The sequence below is a fragment of the Nasonia vitripennis genome, chromosome 5, assembly GCF_009193385.2.
Source record: "Nasonia vitripennis strain AsymCx chromosome 5, Nvit_psr_1.1, whole genome shotgun sequence".
NCBI lineage: Eukaryota > Metazoa > Arthropoda > Insecta > Hymenoptera > Pteromalidae > Nasonia > Nasonia vitripennis.
Window position 1 is genome coordinate 28,044,735 of NC_045761.1, and position 21,612 is coordinate 28,066,346.

At 53.2% G+C, this 21,612-nt stretch overlaps 1 protein-coding gene and 1 long non-coding RNA gene across 2 annotated transcripts in view; one reads left to right on the top strand and one right to left on the bottom strand.

The window, feature by feature from the left end:
• The window catches only part of LOC103316196, a 130,460-nt gene extending 125,435 nt beyond the window's left edge, over nucleotides 1–5,025 (top strand). The window contains exon 8 of the long non-coding RNA XR_004227818.2: nucleotides 4,352–5,025. This is a non-coding gene — a long non-coding RNA (uncharacterized LOC103316196). The remainder of the gene's footprint in view (nucleotides 1–4,351) is intronic.
• A 646-nt stretch (nucleotides 5,026–5,671) lies between these two features.
• On the bottom strand, nucleotides 5,672–17,201 carry LOC100116208 (probable serine/threonine-protein kinase yakA). The gene is made up of 2 exons (XM_008208580.4): nucleotides 15,926–17,201; nucleotides 5,672–10,250 (listed from the first exon to the last, which is right to left on the bottom strand). Exon 2 carries the CDS (start codon nucleotides 10,228–10,230, stop codon nucleotides 8,875–8,877), a length of 1,356 nt encoding a protein of 451 aa, XP_008206802.1. The 5' UTR covers nucleotides 10,231–10,250; nucleotides 15,926–17,201; the 3' UTR covers nucleotides 5,672–8,874.
• Nucleotides 17,202–21,612: the final 4,411 nt, after the last annotated feature.

Genomic DNA, 21,612 nt, shown 5'->3' on the forward strand with positions numbered 1-21,612 from the left:
AATGAGGCACTCGCGTCTATTTGCATGATCGGTCTCCCCGAAAATCCCGTCGTCCCGCCCACACGACTCTCGAATCGACGCTCGCCGTCGCCGGCTAGCGCACTCGGAGAGGTAATACGCACACTGCACGCAATAAAAACACAAGGCGTAACGAGGCTCTCCATAATATACCCGGCGCTGCAGTGTACAGCTGTCGCTGGCGTTGTACAGCTGACAGAGCGAAAAAGGGGTTAAGGACCCCGGTGCGCGCCCGTAACACAGCAATCTCTGCCTGCGGGAAAGGGTCGCCGGCAGGCCAGGAAAAGGAGCGAAAAAAGCAGGAGAGACGGTCAAGTGTCAGGCTACAATGATCCGCGTGCGTGCGTGAGAGAAAAAAGCGTATACTCTGCTCGCCCTTCGCCGATTTCTGGATTTCCGGGCGTCTTTAGTAACCGGAGAAGCGAAAACACGACGCGGACAGGTAGCGGCTGCGCTGAATGCCAGCGACCCCTTTGATTCCTCGAGAGAGAGAGAGAGAGAGAGAGAGAGAGAGAGAGAGAGAGAGAGAGAGAGAGAGAGAGAGAGAGAGAGAGAGCTCAGAAAACGAAATTGCGCAAGATGACATCGCGGCGCGAGGGGGTTATGCTTCTCTCTTTCTCTCCTTTTTTTCGGGATTTCTATAGGGACACGGCTGTGTAACGCGGCTTCCACCTTTTTTCTACCCCATTCGCCTTTCTTCCACGGCTGCTTACCGGCACTGGCTTTCCGAGCTCACCGTCGTCTCTCTCTTTCTCAGTTGGCCCGTAAAATTGAAAACCCGTACCTGCCCCCTCACGCGCGCGCGCGCGCTGCCAGCCCAGACCAGCTGTGTTTTCTCAAAAGATTTCGGCTTCAGACTTCTCTGGACTGCGGCGTGATTCTCTCGTTTTTTTACGTTCTGCTCTCCCCCGTTGTTGCTGCCATCGACTCGTCGCGACGAGGTGGTAATATCATATTATGATCGAAACATTCGTATGATAGGAGCGAATGTACAAGGTGGCGCAGAGTGAAAGTCGGGCCGTAGCATGCGTGCAGCGATTTTACGAGTCGCATTGAAATTACGTCACTCGCCGACGACAGCCGTGTCGTTCGCAATGAGAGGCTTTTCTCGTGCGCCTCGTCTATTCGCGCACGTTAATTATGCTTTCAATGACGCGAGAGACGACGCGTCGGAGTGTTTTCAATTCGACGGCTCAGAATCCCAGGATGAAAAACGCATTTGAAAATTATCTCCAAACATGGGGGGAAGCGTACAATAATATGGGAGATCCAATCGGATAAAGTCGTAGGAACTTGCAGGTCATGTAACTCCCGTGTAGGAGGTATGCGGATCACAAATCGAGCCTCGGAACGTTCCCAAGATCTCAAAGGCTCCAAATTAAAGAGATGACGAACGCTTATTTTATTGATGATGCGCACGAGAAAAACGATTTCTTCTTTCTAACTTTCTTCTACGTAAACAACGCAGATTAATCGATTAATCGATCGCCGCGAGCTGGTCCTGCGGCCACAATTACCTTGTCGTGGACGCGCGCATTTGTCGGAATGGCACAAAGCCGCTGGCTCCGCTCGAACTGCTCGAGGATCGCGCCTCCCTCCCTCTTCTCTTTCTTCGTGGCGACTTTTCTCCTCCCGCCAGCGGATTATTACGGGCGTGCGTCTGGCTTTTCTTCTGCTCGCTGAGCTTTGAATCGGGTTTGACAGTGTCTAGATCCCGATACCGTCGATCCGAGGGATGAGCCAAGATCTACGGCGGCATGACGGTGTCGATTTCGCGCTCGCATTGTCCGGGCACGAGGGAGTCGACCTCTCTCGTTTTCTCCGCGTCTGAACCCCGTGAAAACACAAAAAATGAATTTAAACTCTGGGCTGGGCTCGTCGCACAATGACGACGTTTGTGTGTTTTGTCCGTCGATCGAATTCGTCGCTTCGCCGGGGATGACTCGAGTTTTTCTGGAACCAAAGGATTGTCCTCGTGAAATTATTAGCTACGTGTAATTGCACACGCCGTGTGTGTGTGTGTCATTATAGAATCCACCCAGGGAATCGGCGTATCGCACACCGCAGAATCAGGCGGAAAAGGAGCGCTGGATCGAGCAACAGGAGCGGGCGACGAGACAAAATGACTAGCTCGAGCGCCGGCTATAATGATACTGCGCGTCAGGAGGACCGGCGGATTCGTGAGTAATCGGAACGATTTCGCGGGGAAATGTCGGGACATCAGAGGCTTTCGGGCTTTCGGATCTAGGAAACACGGAGCGGCATCGTGGGACAGTGGGCGACTTCTGGGAATCGGGAGGCGTTTGGCTTTCTTTGGAAAATAAAGAGCTGTCGCGCAAGACACGTTCGCGCATGTGTTTTTCCCAGGAGCCGCGCGCAGGTATAACCCGTTAGGCGAGGAGACCGAAAAGGCGGAGGAAAAAAGAGTCAGTCAGGCGGCGGTTCCTGTCCTTATTCAAATCAGACTCCCGGAGTCTGGCAGCGGATCGAGCGCCGCTTATCATTTTCTCCGATTCTCTCGCGCCTCGTTAGGTCCCTTTCCTCGCGTTTCACCCCTTCTGGAACGAATCGCGCAGCAGCGCGACGCCGAAAAACTTGAAATCCTTTCCCATATAGCAGCCGCGAGGGGCGAGAGCCCGCTTTCTAACGTCAAATTAGAATTTCGTACGCACCGGTTGGGCCCCGAAATGTTGATTTTCGCCGGGGGTCCATTCCCTTCTTCTTCCTCCTTTTGGCCGCCGGTTTTTTCCAACCCTTCTGCGCACACACAAAAAGAGAGCGAGCGAGCGCGCACGAGGAAACGTTAGATCACGGCCATTATGCGTATGCAAATACGCCGGCAAGCTGCGCAAAAATTTCATGCAGCCCGAGAGAGCGGGATTCAAAGGACGCGATGCGATGATCCGCCGGCTGCGCGAGAAAACCTCCGCGCATTCGCATGAGCGCGCTCTGTGGTGTCGAGAAAACGCGCCGATAATCGCCGATTAAAAAAGCCGAGCACAATGCCGAAAAGGGCAGAGGTGATTTCCCGTGCAGGCCGCGTGTTCCCCTGCCGCCAAGTGACAAATGGATTTCGGAATACGAGCGATTCGGCCACTCGAATCTCCTTCGGACGCGCCCTGCTCCCGACGCCTGTCGGCCGGCGCGTGATGGATCGAGCGCCGCTCATGTGTGGAAAATTCGCGCGCGATTTATTTTTTAAAAATCCGTCGCCGACTGTTAATGATCTCGCGGCGTGTATACATGTGTATCGTGGATGCGCACAATAAGCGATGGATTTCGCCGGTGCGTGCGCATCTGTTTGTCTGCTTTTAATAGCTTTCTACGATTGTAAGATGCGCGCGTCGCGGCGACGTGGAGTGCCGCCACCCTTTTCCCTTGTCGGTTGCGCGCAGTGGGGCGCGTCATTTTTTCTCCCGCTTTAAAATCAATGACAGATGATACTGCCTCTCTCTGATTCTGCATGTGGGAAAGAGCGAGGACGGGAGTCACGCTTCAGCCGGAGAATACGCGCAAGATGTTGCAGTTTCATAAGCAGCCTTCCGGCACTCGCGCGAAGCTCAAAAGTCAAATATTATTTTTCGGCCTTACGCGCGCTCGCTCGTTAAGCGTCACGCGATGCTGCGCGCCGACCTTTATTAAGTGATTACTCTCATTAGCCTGCACGCGATATATTCTTTGCGCCCTTCTCCAGCGGATCGATTCATTCGCCGCGGCTCGTTAATTGATACCCGCGTCTGTGTACGCGAGCATCCAGCGATAATTTCGTTGATTATTTCGCTGCGTCCGCGCGAGCGCTCCCCCTTTTCCGAGCTCGCGAGCATAGCAAAGCGCGGAAAGAAGGCGACGCGATTAGCACGTTAATCGAAAGCCCGGCGATACGAGCCGCGCGCACAATTAAACTTTATCTCGCCGGAAAAAGCGGTGCTGCCTGAATATTCAGGGACGAGCGCAGCTCGCGATCGAATTACAATAATCGTTACAACTTTTAGTGCTAATCGCCTCGGCCAGCCCGTCTTCGGAATCGTCGTTTTGCTTCCCCAGTCCGCGAGCAATGAATCACTCCGGTTCAATTAAATAATATCGGCATTTCTAGCGGCGGCCATTAAATTGTTTCTCCATACGAGCGGAGAGCAGCAGCAGCGGCAGCAGATGTACGAGGCTTTTGCATTTTTCTTGCCAATCGTGGAGCGTGTGCACCCGCGTATAATTGGACGCGCCTTTCTCCCTCCTTCCCTCTCTCTCGCTCGCGAATTCCGCTGCTCTATGGCCGATCGAGCGATCCATAAATCAATTAATTTTCAGCCACCGCTAATTTAAATTCTTTCGGCAGGAATTGTCGTCTGCGCTGTCGTCGCTGCCGATGACGCTTCGAATGTCGGGCATCGCGGAGAGAAGGAGAAAAACAATGGGCCGCAGTCTGTATGACGCGCGGAACGAGGGCCGCGCAGACGCCACCTAAGTATTTCTGATCAGATTCCGAGTGGCGCTCGCCCGCGCCGCTCATCCTCGGGAATTCGAGCGCTCCGACAGAGCGAGAAAAAAGGAGCGCGACCGGGGAAACTGCAGTGTGCAGGTACTCTCGCCGGAGCTCCACTTGTTTTTGTTCAACTGGCCATCGCGGATGATTTTAATCTTTGTTGGGAGAAATTTATATGCCCTTTTTACGGGCATCGTGGTCGCGGGCTCCAGCTCATGCGGCGGCAATCGATATTAACGTCAATTTCGGAGCTATGTATAATTAATGGTTGCACTCAATTTTTTTTTTCACCCCAACCATCGTCAACGTTCTAATCGAGAACGCAACTCCTCGAACCGGCATTCGTAAAGTAATTTATTATTTTCGCAAACGATTCGCTATCCTGTCAACGATCGTAAAATTTTATCGATGATGCACATACCGATGTGATTCCCGTTTCAAAAGGTTACGAAGTCGCGCTTTCGATCTCTTCTTTCTTTATATCTTGTCGATAAGACCGATTCAGTACTGCTGTAATCTGACCATAAACAAAGTATCTCAATGTAAATATCGCTCCGATCGTTTGTTATTTATCAACCGTAGACATTAATTGGACTGAGGCTTACCGTCGACTGTACCTGAATTCCCTGTTGTACCGACGCTTGTCAAGATAAATACTCGCGCGTCATCGGAAGGTAACTCTTGTCAATTGCCATCACTTGGTGTAGCTATTGCGGGCGCCACCGTCTCGCAGGTCGGTAAAGCAGATATGCGCGGCTCTCTACAGTTTACCTTGCAAGTGCGCTTGGCTGCAACGTTTACCGTCGAGTTTCGGAACGCAATTGCTGAGGGGTAGCGCTGCCGTTTCTAGTCTTGTCAGCGTATTTTCAAATGATTCACCGCGTATGTTGCATCATCGGAACAAATATTGATCTCGGATATTTGCGGGGATTCCTTTGTGTTATTGAAAAGTAATTCAGAGCCTCGTTTCCTCGAATTGTTTTTCAGCTATTTTTGATCTTTTACATAGTTTATGATGTCGTCATTAGTGAGGAAGTTGCATCGAAAATATTTATGAATATCGATCAAACAGTTTTGAAAAAAGCTCTAAAATCTTTCAAAGTTTATCTTAACAAAGAGGTAAATTTGTGATGGGCATTGGATGGGTGGTGGAGAGCAATTGATAACAAAGTATTTTATTGCTGGTCACATTTATTCCAGTCGACGCTTATAAATAGTCAAATACAATATTTATAAATTATGACATTTTTTGGACACAAGTATCAAATTTATCGGGTTTTTCCATTTCAGTATCGTTAGATATGATTCGTCACAATTCAACGACATGAAACTTTTGAGTGCTTATACTTCTAGTCCAATGTTGGTTTTCTTTTACATTATTCCTGACTATTTGACGAAACATAAACGCGTGAAACGCATGTTTCTTGTAATATGTAATTTATGTACATGTCGAGCAAACTATACTGTAAAAAAGAAAACAAACGAGGAAGTAATTACTGACGAAATTCTTCCATTGCATAACACCGAATAGTAATAAACAGTCTTGTGTTGGGCTTAGTAGGGGCGATCTTTGCATTAGTTCACCGTGACGAGCTCGAAAATTGGAATCTCTTCTTATTAATTATATATATATATATATATATATATATATATATATATATATATATATATATATATATATATATATATATATACATATACACATACACACATAGATACTCGAACATATTACATAGTTTCTGAGGCGCTGAGTTCCCAACTTTCTCGTCGTGCATTCTATTTTCCGGTTAATTGTTCGAAATGCTTCAAAGTTAAACTTTTTAAATGTTCGCATTTAAATAACAAATCCGGCACGAACCGGCGTCAATAAAAAGATTGCTCGGAGTAAAAAAAATCAAACGTTTTATATCGTGATCATCCCTTACCGTCGACACAGACACTCTCTCCTATCTTAAAACATACACAATTAATGTAATAAATAGTTTATTAGAGCTATGCTTTTTTATAATTAGTGGCTTTCGAATAGTTATACGATTACGATTTCACATAGGAGCGTTTAGAAACTTCACTTCGCGCCGATATCACATATAAATAACACACGTCACCTCAGTTTTTTTTCCACATGCAACAAAGTCTATACTTTTTTTCCACGTTTTTATCTTTAACAACTTCCAATCCTTTTCGCTCGCTCTTTTTTCACGCAACGCTTGCTCGTAACTACGCAGTTTCCCTCTCGGCTTTTTCCTTTGCTTTTCTCCTGCAGTGGCAAAAATTTTTCCAAGGCACCTGAACGTTCGTCTCAAGCTTTCACCCAACACACACTCAGGATCATTTCGCGGGTCCCTTGTGCAAGTACAAATCGACGCCTGCGCACGAGCAGCAGGCGGCGCTTTAGAAAAATACAATAGTGGTCGTTTAATATTGAAAAAGACAAAGTTGAAATATTAAAATATATAAATACATATACACGTACATGCGCAAAAGTGTAGGAGCGCTGTTAACCAATCCCGCGATAGAATTCGGTTTCTGTGCCACCTAATCCGCGCCGATAAGCGTGTTTCTGCCGATTTCCGTAGCTCTTTCAATCTCGATAAAGGCAGAGTTATCTGCCCATTCAAATACTCCGGACTAGTTTTCCAAGTTCGGCGATAAGGTGGCCCGGCCAGAAAAAAAATCGAGATTTGTAAACACAGGCGCGCGCATGTATGTGTAGATGTGCAGCGTGTATGCGCAATACACCTGTAGGCTTCGCATAATACTTGAAACATTAAGTTCGCAAATTTTTCGCCTCCACATTCATTCGTGTTGAAAATTTCAGCATTGAAATCCACGGTTCCGTAGTGCTTTAATCGTTGAAGTGAGGAAGACGCAGATGCGCGAGAAGATGACGTATTTTCGTGATTTTTTTTCTTCGATTAGTAAATGTGATGCGTTAAAATAATTAAATTACGATTGATGCGCGATGAATGAATTAAACAAGTAAAAGAAACGTCGATAGATTATAGATGAGAGCTTTAAATTTACACGATTAAATCGAATCGAGCACGAACAAACGTTGCCGTCGAGGCGACCTAGAGCGGGAGGCTGGGCTCGCACTCTCGAGGCCCCGGCCGCAAGAAGCTTGTATAGGCCCTTAAGGGATAGGTGGCGGTGATGGGAGCCGGTTGCGCGACTAAGTCCCCACAGAGTTTACCATGGTGACCGGCTAGCGCTCGCGTTTTCCGATCTATTCTAAATACGTACGTACGATCTAAAGAATTCGACCGATTAACAAACGTTTTGCGATACGATAATCGAAATATATATATGAGTTGAACCATCGCTACGACCGATTAACTTATGAGAGTAATCATGACAGTAAATAAGAAATATCCTAAAGCTCCTTATGCCGTACAGTGTGTAATTTACTTAGAACTTGGATTTGTCGCAACCATCTTCATCGTTTATTTTTCCTGCATAGCATTACTTAACCATTTTAAAATGTAAGATGTGTTTTTTCTGCGCGCGTGGGCGTGGCGCAGTTTTCCTCGGAAATAAGATCTATTGCGTAATAGCGATATCGATTCGATGCGGTGTAGTATTTACAGATACCTATCGGTATTATGCGCTCAGCAAGCAAAGTCAGACGTGATGCAAAAGACGTAATTTTAAACGAGTACATGCGTGATAATACACAAAAATACATGGATGTTTCATCTTTTTCCTTACATATATGTACGCATATGTATAGAGATAGGCTAACCATAGCTGCGTTTTCGCGCAACGCAGGCGTGTGTGTGTGTGTGCGCGCGCGTGAGTGAGTAGAGGGCGGCGCTTCAGACGTGCAAGCTCGATGAAAACGCTGCTCTGGCCCTCGATCCGACTCCGCGCGCGTGTGTATGCGTGTGGGTGTGTATAAATTTATATACAAAAAGTCTCGAGACCCGGGCGAGGCGCTGGAATCCTTATCACAGTAGTAATTCGCAAATGATCTCACTCTCGTTCATAGGTGTGTACGTGTCGGGAGAAACCGAATTCCGCGACAGCAAGGCCCGAGTCCCCCAGCGTAGGAAGTGTGTATCATCGTCGATAAATAAGTGAAGGACGGACGAGGAGGAGCTCCGCCGGTCCGCCCTCGTTGTCTCCCCCGTTCTCTCGCTTAGAAGGCCACAACTGCTGAAGGCGCGAGAATCCTCTCCTGCTGCTCGGTCTTTGGATAGTCTTGTGCACGAAGGTCCCAGAAGAAGAAGAAGAAGAATCGGTTGAAGGAAGGTCAAGTCGTTGCAGCCGAGGCGCCCGGTCAGTCACGACTCGGCGGCCCGTCGAGGCTGCCGCAACCCCCTCGTCATCATCGGCAATTGTCAGTCGCTGAGGCTCGACGACGCAGCTCTGGTCCTTCATGGAGCGGCGCTGACGCCGTTGACGCCCGCGCTGCTGATGACGGTCGTCGAGCCGCTCACGAGACCCTCGCCGGCTTTGCCCAGGCGCAGGATCGACTGGAGGGAGGCGACCTCGCTGGCCAGCCGGTCCAGCCGCGACTTGACCTCGCGCTCGCTCTCGGGCATGTTGGAGACGCTCGGGCCGGTCCACTCGGCGCCGAGCGAGATGCCGGAGTCGCGCTCGTCGCTGGAGCCCTCGTTGTCCCAGGGCGGCGAGGCCCGTGGGCCCGGCTCCTGCTTGATGCCCTGGAGCGCGAGGAGGGCGCTCGCGGCGTCCTTGTCGCCGATCCGGGACTTGTGCCTGAGCTTGTGGGGCAGGCTGTTGCCGGCGCCGGCGGCCTGGGCCAGCAGCGTGGGCGAGCTCGTCATCTGGACGCTCTCGTCGCCGCTGCCCGAGGAGAGCTCGAACGGCGACTGGGCACGACGACCGCGCGACAGGTTGAGCGCGCTCGAGGTGTCGAAGCTGTGCAGGGCCGCCGGGTGGGGGAACGGGTACTGGAAGCTCTCGGCCTCGGGGTACGCGGTCGTCTCGGGCACGTACAGCTGGGCCGGGGACCTGGGCGAGCGGGCGCCGCTGACGGGCTGGTGGATGACCGAGGTGTGCACGGGGCTGGGCGTCCGGGCGTAGAGCAGGGCTGCCGAGGACTGGAGCTTGGCGCGCTTCACGAGGGTCGGCTCGGCGGGCAGGGCCGCGAGCACGTGTTCGGTACTGATCACCGACTCGCCGCAGATGCCGAACTTTTCGCGGATCGCGTCGAGCTGGGCCTTCAGGATGTGGTTCTCCTTGCTGAGCTCCATCACGCGCTGCTCGAGCACCATGTCGTTGAAGCGCCTCTTCTCGCGCGAGCGCTTGGCCGCCTCGTTGTTCCGCCGGCGCCTGTCCCAGTAGCTGTCGTCCTTCTTGTTATCGGGGATGAACTCGCGCTGCTTGCGCTGCGAGAACAGCTCCTTGCGCAAGTCGTAGTTGTTGTTGTTGTTGCTGCCGCCGCCGCCGTTGTTGTTGTTGTAGCTGTCGGGATGGGGCGACAGGGGCGGCTGCTGCTGCTGCTGCTGCTGGTGCTGCATGTGCTGGGGCTGGGGGTGGTGTAGCTGCTGCTGCTGCTGCTGCTGTTGGTGGGACACGTGCTGCGGCTGCATGTGGTGTCCGGAGTGCGTCATGGGCGGGAGGGGCCCGTGGGCCTCGTGGCCGCCGTTGTGGGCTCCGCCGTGTCCAGCGTGCGCCATCGTGTGGGAGGCCGGCATCGTGCTGTTCAGACACGCGGTCTCACCGTTAATGGGCGATCCACTCTGCCGGGCGATGAACTCTGCCACCATAATTTGTTTTCTCAGAACATCTGCAAGCAGAAAAAGTGCAGGCCGTTAGTGCGATATTCGCTTCTCGAATTTCATCATCGCTCGCGAGTGCTGCGAATTCGATCTCGCAAAAAGCGCGTCCGCGTATCGTTTTGCAGAGAGTCAGCGGAAAAAGCTCGCCGGCGCACGTTTCGCCCCGTCACGGACGAGGAGAGGCACGTGGACGCGCGAGTCCGCCGCACGTGACTCGCGACGGAGCGACGCTGCCAAGAAGAAAATCGTGCGTTGCCCCCTTTTTCCCCGAGGCGCTCCGCGGAATAGATGCCACAATTGATAGCCCGCGCAGATAGATCGCAGAGGACTGCGCGCAATCGGGCACAAAGAGACCGGCCGCGCGTTGCATAACGAGAGCTGTTTTCGTAATGCTAACGTCAATAATAGACGTAATCTATTTACGCGGCGAGGAAAAAGAGCGACGCAACAGCTGTGTTATTTACTAGCCGAGAGATAAAGCCAATGCCGCCGAATTGGGAAACGCGCGGCGCGTCCGTGTGTGGGTATTATTCGAGCGATCGTAGACCCTCAAGTTCAGTCGGCCTCTCTTGAGCAACCGGGCTCTCTTGTGAGAAACGTGGAATTTTCCGCTACACTAGCGGCCCGCGACAATGACGACGAGACTGCGAGCGAGAATAGACGAGGATAAATCGAATAGCTGCGAGCTGCCTTATCTCCGTGGGAACCCCATCTGGCGGCGCGCCCGTAGTTCGAGTGCGGAATCGACGCACAACGTCGCGGAAAAATCTGCAGTCGACGGCCGTCCGCGAATCGTTACGCAACGTTTCCGAAACCGATCGCTCGTCGCGTGATACGGCTGGCGCTGCTCGCATAATGCATAATTCCGCAGCTGCACGCGGTCGGGCAACACGAGTTACGTGTGCACTCGGCTCGCACATGTGCGGCTACGGGCCACGTGCTGCTGCGCTTGACAGTGAATGCTCCCCGCGCGCAGTCATGCCCGGCACGTAATGCACAGAGGAGAGACAAGCGATCACGTGCGATCGAACACGCGGCGAGAGCTCCTTGCGAGGGAAGGCCTCTCCGAGGTCGGGCCGCGGCAGTTCCGACTCTTTTTTCCTCCGTACCGAGGAAACGAATTCCAGCCGAGCCGGTAGTTCTCGGCTTTGTCTCTTTTGGGGCGCGCTTGTTTTGCAGGAATGCGGAAACGCGCCGCCGCCGCCGCCGCCGCGTATTTATAGACCTCGCCGTGCTTCGCCGCGGTTTCTACGAGGAAAACTTCCCGTGGCGGGAGGCGTCGCTCCGCGCGCTATCGCGCCTGATTTTTCCTACGCGCGTACACGTGAGCGCGTGAGTTTCGTCAGCCGTGATTCATCGAAATTTTCACGCGTCAATGTTTTCGCGAAAAAATCTCGTTCGATGTCGCAGCGCGCCGGCTTCCGGGAGCGCCGGCCGCGGTTTCGGGCTGGCCCGTGAGTCACGCACGCGGGCCATTACCGCACCGAACGCGGGGGCTTGCTAACGATTATGCATGCGCGCGGAGACAGCGATGCGCGCTTTCGGAGCTGCGACACTCCAATCGCGATTGATTCATCCAGGGTTGCGTCATGCGCGCTCGGGTTAAACTTAGTCATCGCTCGATCGGATTACTCGCGTTCTTCTGCAGCCGCGTGATGTTGGCCGGAAAAGCGATAAGCGCCGCGAGTGTCATCATCATCCGCAACAGCAGCGGCGGCAGAATCAATTAGCAGCCTCATCTAGTCGAGCGTCGAACGAGGAAAACCGAGCGCGAATAGCACGGCCGAGCAGATAAGCCGGGAGTAAAAAACTGAGCGAGCGGGAAACGCGCGTGAGTTTTGCAATCGTCGCGTTTGTTTACCGGAGCGCTTGGACGGCGAGTCACGTGTATAGCAGAGGCGTGCAGGCCGGCGCATCGGCCGATGCATCCGCGGCACGATCTGCGGGAGGAGCCGTGTGACCGCTGTGACTGTGTATAGTGTACGAGTGCGGAAGTGCTCGTCACTATTTACACGTTTTTCCGGCTTTTCGCGCCGCGCACGTTTCGCCGGACTTTGTCGCCGCCGATCGGGGCAAGATGCTCGGAGGAGCAGCTGACCCATATCGCGCCTTTTTCGAAGCCACGGCGCATCACTTTCGCCGGAGGTGTCGTCGTTTTCATAACCGATCACGTTCTCCGCGGAGCATCCGATGCCGGCACGTGCGAGCGCGCGGCCGTTGCGTAATGACATCGCGAGCACGTGGCGCCAGCCCATCCAGCCCGACGCCTCTTTTCCGCGAGACCCGCGTGCAGCTGCGCTGTTGCGTCGGCCGTCCGAGCCCTTGACGAGCTATTCCGGGCCGTGGGCCTATATCGATCGCGAGCGCGCGTACATTACACGCTGCGGCGCGATAAGATAATCCGCGCAGTGCCGGCTACGGCGAGAGTATCACGCAGGCTGCGCGAGCGTCGGAGAGCAACGCGTGCCTATTACGACCGAGGCGGCGATTAGAGGGATGACTCCTTCATTTTTTCCAGACGCGATGACAGCCGGCGATAACGACGTCAAGCGCTGCCTGTAAGCGTACTGCCACGGGGGGCGTGTGCTGCTGCTAACGCTGCTGCCGCCGGCCGATTATTATTCAATTCCGCGCGCGGACGTCGACCTCGACGAGCGGGGTTATCAAGCCTCCCTCTATGCGATGCAGCATGAGTTAGGACTACTCGCGCGAACTCGGAGCAGCCAGATAACGGCTGGATGAGCTAAGAGGGGCCTGATTTCAAAACACGTGAAGCGAAATTGTTGTTCGATCACTTGCCGCGGCACCGATAACGGTACAGCTGCTTTAACAGCAGAGCGCAGGCAAGTGGATGTGTGTTAGGCGAGCAGCGCCGACCGCAATTCACAGCCGCGGCTGCGGCGCACGTGTCCGCTCGGCTCTCCCTCTCTCCGGCGTGTTGTGTTGGCCCGATTAATGAATTTCGGGCACCACGTGCAGAGCCGATAAGGCATTCGCTCTTGTCGTTCCTCGAGCAGAGCTAATTTTCCTAATCCGGCTCTCGACTCGGCGCTATTTTCGCGCATCGGTGGATTTGCCTGAATGGCTGCGTTTGACAACCGCGGCTTTGTCATTCAAATTGCCGAGCGCCGAACGTGGCTCACGCTCAAATAGGCTAATAGCATGCGCAAACACACTCGCGCGCGAACGAATCGAGCCGCGATCGACAAAAATACTCGTGCCAAGCCGCTGTTTGCGCTCGCGATAAGCTGTCGCGCAGGCAGGGCAATCACAGGTCAATTATCCGGCGACTAATCGCTCGAATTCCATCGGGGACGTTCGAAATTTCGAAACTCAGTCGCATAGAAGCGGATCGAGGTCGGTTCAATTAACCGTTGTGCCGCGTGTGTACGAGAATTCGGCTGCGGCGACTGTACCGCTTCCAGGATAATGGGCCGGCTAACGGGCCTCTCGGGCTGATGCTCGCGGCGCGGGAGAAAAAAACCCGAGGAAGCCGCGGTTTCGGTCGCGCTCCCGGTGCTGCTGGCTCTGCCGAGTGGCTTACGTAAGGTTGCGTCAACGATCGGCGCGAAAATAACGCGCCGCGTCACCGGGATATTCCACGTGCGCGATAAGCCCGCCCCACCGGATACTTGCCGCTGCAGCGAACGACGCTTATTCCTGAGCTCAGCGGCAGTGGCCGAGTTGTGCATTTTCGCGGCCGCCGCGCAAAAAGCCGATTGATTTTTCACGGTTCACGTGCAGCGCCGGCTCGCGTATCGATCGGCGATACGCGCGGGGAGACAAGTAGACCGCCGGGCTGACGTAACGCGCGCGGGCCAGAGATAGCAGCCCTCGCTTATTAGCGCTAGACTGGGGAGAGGAGCACGAGGATGCGTCTCTTTATCTCTGCTAAATATTTGAGCTCGGGAACGCGTGTGAGAAGATAAGCGAAATTTACGATCGCCATCGACAGGTGAAAATCGGTGCCGCGCCAGAGGTCAACGTAACGACCCGCCGGCTCACTATACCTGCGCATGCCGCCGTACGGTATGGGAGATGGATGAAGCGTCGGATCTCCGCGCGACGAACCGTTAGGCGCGATCTCTCTCTCTCTCTCTCTCGCTCTCTCTCTCTCTCTCTCTCTCTCTCTCTCTCTCTCTCTCTAATGTAAAAAAGGAACGGTAAACTACGCACGCGTGTCTTTATAGCTGTAAACGCTGGCCGCGTTCGCTCGGTCGGCCTTGAAACGGCGCGCGAAACTGCAGGGGCTTACGTAAAATTATCAAGCCTACTCACGAGATACCGAGCTTACGTAAAAAGCAGCGCTGTTGCACGGGCATACCTGGGGGCGTCCTGCAGCAGCCGGCGGACTTCATTCAGCTTTCTTGCCAGTAACATTGGCCCGGATTCCGCGAGCATATCGCCACGGACGACCGCCACCTGCTCTCGTTACGTACTGCGGCGCGATATCGAGATTTTGTAACGCCTGCGCCATTGTTCTCGTCCGAGCGTTTCGCGAGTCCGCGCGCCGAATATGGGTCAGCGCGAAATGGGGTGAAGGTTGCCGGCGGTGCGCGCGTACGGCGCAAAAGTGGGCCGCGCACACATGCATCTCTCTATTTGCCCTTCGGTCCTGCATGCGCCCGCGCCGCCGCTTATATCACCGCCCGTCCGCGCGTTCATAATGTAATGCACGCGAGAGACACATATAGGCGAGTTTCTGCAAATCAGGCCGTGGCCCAGTTTTCTCGCGCGCGCGCGCGCTGCCGCGACGTGCAGCCGCGGAGAGTACAAATCGGTCGCCGATGGAGAAGAGGGGAGCCGCGCGCGCGGTGGGCGCGGGAGGGGGGCCAGCAGCTCGCAGTCCCGTTCCAAGGATCGCGATCGCTCCGCGGCCACGTGCTCCGCTCTCCGCCGTTAACCGACCGTTAATTTGGGCTCACTCGTAGATAAGCAGAGCCCAGAAACGCGTCCGCGAGGCGCAAGGCTATAGGTGGACGTGCAGCGAGGAAGCGGTCGAAACAATAGCGAGGCGAGCGGATTTGGAGCAATGTCGAGCAACAGCCTGCGGCGGTCTATAGTTCCGCGCGTCAAAACACGCCGCACGCGCCGGACTCCGCGGATTCGACGGCCTTCTCGGCGGGAATTTTTATTGTCTCGCCTTCGTGAATCACTGCAGCGCGCTCCATCGATTATTTACATCTTCTACGTAACCATTGAACTTTTATCGAACCGCCGCTCTGGCCGTCGCGATAAGGCTATAAATATTTGTTACCACGACCGAGCGAGCTTTAAAACGGCGTGTTCGCCCGTTGAACGCAACTTTTTTCAGCTCGACCTTGTCCGGGATGCGCGAGTGCGACGGAGAATAAATGCCCGATGGAAGAAGGAGTCGCGTCAATCGTTTTCGCGACCTCGAGTCTGACGCAAGAGAATCCAAAGCGCGCTCGCGATATTCAAGTGTCGCAAGTGCCGCCGACGGACCTTCTCGGCAGTCCTCGTTATCGAGAGCGCGCGGTTGTTCTTTTTCTCTCGGCTCGACTGACTCCAATGACAGATTACGCTCGCCCGCTTCCTGTACGTGCTCCGAAAGCGCGCGCGGGTTCGATACTCCGCTGGACGCTGTGACGCGCGATGATGCAATTTCGTTTTCGGAAAGTACATGCGAGGCAAAGTGAGCAAAGAGGAGCTGGGCACTCACCAATTGTGAAAGGTTCCCTGGTGAAGGAAGCCGGCGAAATCTTGCGATCCACTTTTGCCGATCAGTCTGTCATACAGTCTCGTCCGAAGCTGTCTTCCAGCTCCACTGGGAAGCTCCTCTGCAGCGGCGACGCACTGCCGAGCACACTCAACTCAATGAAATTCACAGTTTCCTTCTCGGCGCGAATATCGATTCACAGTGCTAGCTGCGAGAGTACTCGATCGCGAAGAGAAGCCAATAATAATCACTCGAGTTTTCTCCTCCTCAAGCCGAACAAGTCACAACACTTTGTATCTCTCTGTATCGCAGTCTGAGTTGAAATCCAGAGTGGCTCGAGGTGTGCTTGCGATGTGTGTACGTATGTCTGTACGTAGGTGCTTTTATGTGTTCAGGAGTGCTTAGTAAAACACGTCCGCGCGGTAGGATAGCGCGCTGCCAACTGACTGACTCTGCGTTGCGCGGGCGCTAGCACTCTCTCGACTGTTACTACTACTCTGTACGTGAGCGCCGCCGTCGTCGGCCCCAATGTCGTCTGACTCCTTTTCTCTCTCTCTCTCTCTCGCTCGTGTAGGAGCGCGTCGTGTGCTGCAAGCGCGCGCCTCCACACCTCTCTCTCTCTCTCTCTCTCTCTCTCTCTCTCTCTCTCTCTCTCTCTCTCTCTCTCTCTCTCTCTCTCTCTCTCTCTCTCTCTCTCTCTCTTGTGCTCTTTCTCCCACCTACTCTCCTCCGCCGCGCGCCTAACGGATGGCCGAGTGAGACGGAGAGAGGGGAAGTTTACGCGAGGTTTACGAGCTGCCGTTGCTCCCTACTCTACCGCGCCGCTGCAGTGCCCGAGGAGAGGGAGAGACCCGGCTCTTCCCCTACTGCCCCCAAGACTGCTCCGCTGCTTTGCTGCTCCTGCTGCGCTGTTGACGCCGGGTTCTGAACGAGTTGTTTTAAGAATGAAACTGCGGGCTTTTTTCTCTTCGACCGAGCTTATTGAATTTACGAGCTGTCGATAACGAATTTTGTCAATATTGTGCAACCCTCGCCTCGCTTTCCACTCGATGCGCAGCGATCGTTGATATTCGTTTGCAATTGTTTTTACATCGGTCCGCAACTAGCTTCTAATTTTAACCGAGGCTGCCACGAGGAAGGTGATTACCGATCGGAAGTTCTCGAGAATGAATTGGAAAACGCGAAGGTCCCCGGAGCTGCTGCGCTGACTCGTCGGGGAGCTATATCAGTAAACAGCTCGAGCGTGATTCAAAGTTTAATTGTTATACTTGCGCTCTTTTTTTTCGCAACGACGGATTACAAAAGAAATACATGTAGTCCCTTATCTCTTGATGACTTTAACACTTTCGCCATCGCGACGCAAAGTCCCCCCCCCCCCCCGCCCCCGTTGATTGGAACGGAAACCTACGTCGCTTCTAATTAAAAAGTCCAGCCACAAATCTCGTTCGGGAGAAAGCCCTCGACCCGGCTCCCAAATAAGACTCGTCGTCTGCCAAGCGACGATTTCAAGTTCAAGTGCAGGTGATCTTGAAAAAACGAGCCAGAGCCGTTCACCTGCGCAAGCCCGAGCTCATCTCCTTTGCTCTCCCTCTCCTGCCTCTCCCGTCTCGCATCTCCGTCCCGGGCGGTTTACAAGGCAAAGGTGCCTGCAACACGCGCAGATATCGCGTAATAAAATTAAGCGAAGAGAGTTTCTTTGTCTCTCGGCAGCTATATAACCTCGTCGCGCACTCCCCACCACAGCACGTCGAAGCGCCCCACTCCTCGCGCCGGTCATCCCGATGCTCTCGCTAGGAGAGAGAGAGAGAGAGAGAGAGAGAGAGAGAGAGAGAGAGAGAGAGAGAGAGAGAGAGAGAGAGAGAGGAACAGGGAACGCGGCGTGACAGCGCTGCGGCTCTCTCTCTCTCTCTCTCTGCGATTAGATTGCGCCGCGCCGCCACGCCGAGCGCATCGCGGGGACGAGGCTCGTTGCCAATCGTGCAACGGTGCTGCATCGTATGTTTTCGAAAAGAATGGGACTAAGCGAAATCCGTAAAAATCACTCCGCATCCTCTATGTCGCGCATCACGCGATGAAAGCATTTCGAAATGTTTATTAGAAGAGGTTGCACGATGTTGTGATGTTTGCGGAAGGGTGTTTATGTAATGCATGAAATATTTGTTGCTACGCTCGAAGAAAGATGATGCAGGTAGAAAACGAAATTAATAATTGCTCTCGATTGCGCAACGGTCGAGGAAGTAAGGAAATATGAATTACGGTAAAACTAATTGAGGAGGGGTTATCATCAAAACGTTAGTCGGCGATACTGCTTGTTCCTTTTTTGTTTTCGACTTTTTTTGCAGTTGTAAGCCGCTCTCGTGCACTTCTTTGAGAGGAGGAGGCGTTGAAAAACAACCGTCCGCCTCGGAATAGTCAAATTTCGCAATAAAATTGCGCAGCAAAAAAGAATGAAGAGCGCTCCGAGGAAGCCCCATTTCGAAATTCGAGGATCCAGCTACGTTCGCACCTGCATCGCCCGCTTTTCTCTACGCCTGCAGAGATCGGGATCGGGTTCCTCTCTTTTTCGTGCCCATACGACCGAGAGCGTGCGCGCTGCTTTGCCAGCGGCTTTGTGCTCTCGAGCCGCGCTCGAGGAGAGCGAGCATCGTTGACCTTGACATTCGCTTACCGCTCTATTTTTATCGGCCTCGGTTCAACGTCTCTCGCGATTCCCCTTTTTCTCCTCCGCTCGCCCGATTGGCCCGCGCGATTCGGCGAAATCGTTATTTTTCGCTCTCGGCAGTTTTATCGCTCGTACACACACTGCGACTGCACACAAACACGGGCGTTCGCGAAATCGGGCGTCGACGTTGGACGGGCCTGGCGGCGCGCATGACATTATACGATAATTGCAGCAAACAGGAGAGTTGAATCATCCGCCTGTTGTCGGTCGTTGATATCGTCAAAATTTCCGACGGCTAAAAAATCTTGCGTCGCCTTACGTAAGCCTGGGGCGGCGCTGCATTTTCGAGCCGGGACTTTTTCATGCAATATTCTTCGTCGCCGCGATTATGCGCGATCTCTGCGTCGAATCGATTTTTTCTCGATTTTTTTTTGTTTTTCGATTTGATTCGATTCGGCAAATAGACGCTCGAGCAAAAACAAAGAATGAAGCGACGCAGTGTGTGCGCGTGCGACGGTATACACACACGCACAGTACGCATAGGAGTAGGAGTAGGAGGACGGACAGGAGAGACTGAGGCAAACAACACGCAGAGCCACTTTCTCCCTCTCTGCAGCAGCGGCGGCGCAGGCAACAACCTCTCCTCTCATCCTCGTCGTCCTCCGCCTCCTAAACGCCAGACAACGAGGGCATCAGCCCCCATGAATCACCAGGCTCGCGGGTCACCTTCACTTTTTACGTAATTTTGTTAACTTCGGCTCTCTCGTCTGCGCGCCTGCGCCCGAAATGCTCGTCGAGCAGCGAACTCTCGGCGCCCGACGATTCTCGACGCCTGCGACTCTACTCGCGTGCTTTCTCTCTCTTTTCTGTCTCTCCCCCTATTCGCTCCCCTCGACTTATTTCCGAGTCGACTCGTCTTCCCCTCTTTTGTCGCGCGTTTATAAGTGAGTACGCCGTGAGATTTACGGCACCTGACGAAATGGTCTTCCTCCACTGCAGCTTTCCGATCTGCTAGCATGCGTTGGGCGTTTTTCTTGTTGCTCTGCTCATCCGAATCAGCGTCGAAGATTGCACTGCGATCGTGATCCCGACTCGCCAATGTCGCGCAACACGACGTAATACGGCGAATCTGACAATCTGCGCGTGTTCCGCGATCGCCAAGTCCACGTAGTCGTTGCGCGGGAAATCGACGTTCGCCGCAAGAATTTGCGACAACTTGGTCGAGTACACTATAATACGCAGTATGCATGCACACGGCGAGGCGCAGTTCGTTGCTCGCGCGCACTTATTTTCGGCGCCATAGTGACGGTATTTTTAGGCGTTGCGCAATCGCGGCGCCGAGGCGCACAGGTGCAATCGGTGGAAACGTCCGCGCGATAAACTCGCTCTTCTGTAACTCCGCCGAGATTCGTGAGATTTGGCTAGCTCGTCTACTGCGTCCATGTAAACAAGCGCGCTTACGTAGTCGCTCGTTGCTCGGCCAAATGACATTCGCGCCTCTCTATAGGCGCGATTCTGCGAAATGCGCGCCAACGTCCAAATCATTCGGATCGAGTTGGCAGTGAGTCACATTGATTACCGTAGCGACGCCACATTTTCCCCCTTGACTCAGCACTTGAAATTGCGATACACGGAGACGCGCGCGGACGAGGTGTTACGTCGCGCGTTTCCGCGTCCGTTTTCTTCTGCGAAAAGAACTGCGCGTCCGCGGAGTCGATCGGTCAGCCTTTCGGTCGCCGCGGCCAATCACCTTGTGCTGCAGCGCCGACCTCGCCGCCGCTGCTAAATTCAGCGATTGCATACGCACGCTGCTCTTTCGCACACCCACGCGATGCGATTTTCTTTCGAATCGAAAGAAAGGGAAGTGCGCGGAGGACAGGACGATTTGTTTCGTGAGAAGTAGTCTTTCGAAACTTCATTCGAGGCCTCAAACTCACCTGGCGACGTATTATACTGCGAGAAGAATAATGTTTTCTCTCGCTGTATCATGCGCGCGAGTAGTTTCTGCTTGTTTATAAAATAATTTAATCCAATTATGCGTTTATCTTACACAAATGCTTACACTTCGGAGTTGTTGCTTCTTTTACTGTCAACAATGTGCGCTGAAATAATTGCGAGGGTTTAATGACTCCTGCGTACAAAGGAACGAACGACCGGGACGGGCAAAATCTTGCGAAAATATTATCACACGTGAACTCCGGAGCTCCACAAGATTCAAATACAATATTATCACTTTGCTGACATATTATAAACGATTGTAAAGAAACTACACTAGTCCGACCGGTCCGACAGCCGAACGAGTTTACAAATAAACTCCAAAAAGCGCTGAACAAAATAAAGCAATGGCCAAAGCCAGTTGCGATTGGCGCCTATATGCTTGCTTGGACACCTAGATAACGTTTCTGACGTTTGAGCTGCCGCCAAACAGCACGACGCTTCCTCCTCGCGAGCGAAACTTCGCGATATCTCTTTCTCCGTGCGTGTCCATAGAGAAGCCGCCCAGAGGACAAGTTTAGAGAGAAAGTGTAACTGTTAAAGTAATAGTGACGATGCAGGTGTAATCGGGATTGCGCACGCGAGCTGTGCCCGTGAGCGGCGTGCTGCAAATTGACTTTCCTACTGCAGCCAGCCAGCGGAGAGTGTAACGTCGAGCGCCTCTTTCACCCATCGCAATTTTCTCATTTTATTCGCCGTCATTTTTCCGTGGCATCCGATTTGACAGGGCATTCAACTGGATTTTTCTGGAAGCTTGTTTGAGAGAAGAAAGAAAAATGAAGAAGAGAGGTACGATCGTCGAAAACAAGTCACTGTCCGAGAGAGAAAAGTCATTTGCCACGAACTCGATACGTCGCATTGCGCGCGACCTTTTGAGCTCTCGTCAAATCGAGGCGGTCAAGTTCAGTGTCCCCAAAATTCCGAAGGCTCCCTCGAAAGCAAGAGCCCACCCGCCCTCGGAGCGAGAGGGAGATGATAAAGGCAGAGGCGAAATGTTTGTGTAAACAAAAATCGAAGACCGATCATAACGGTA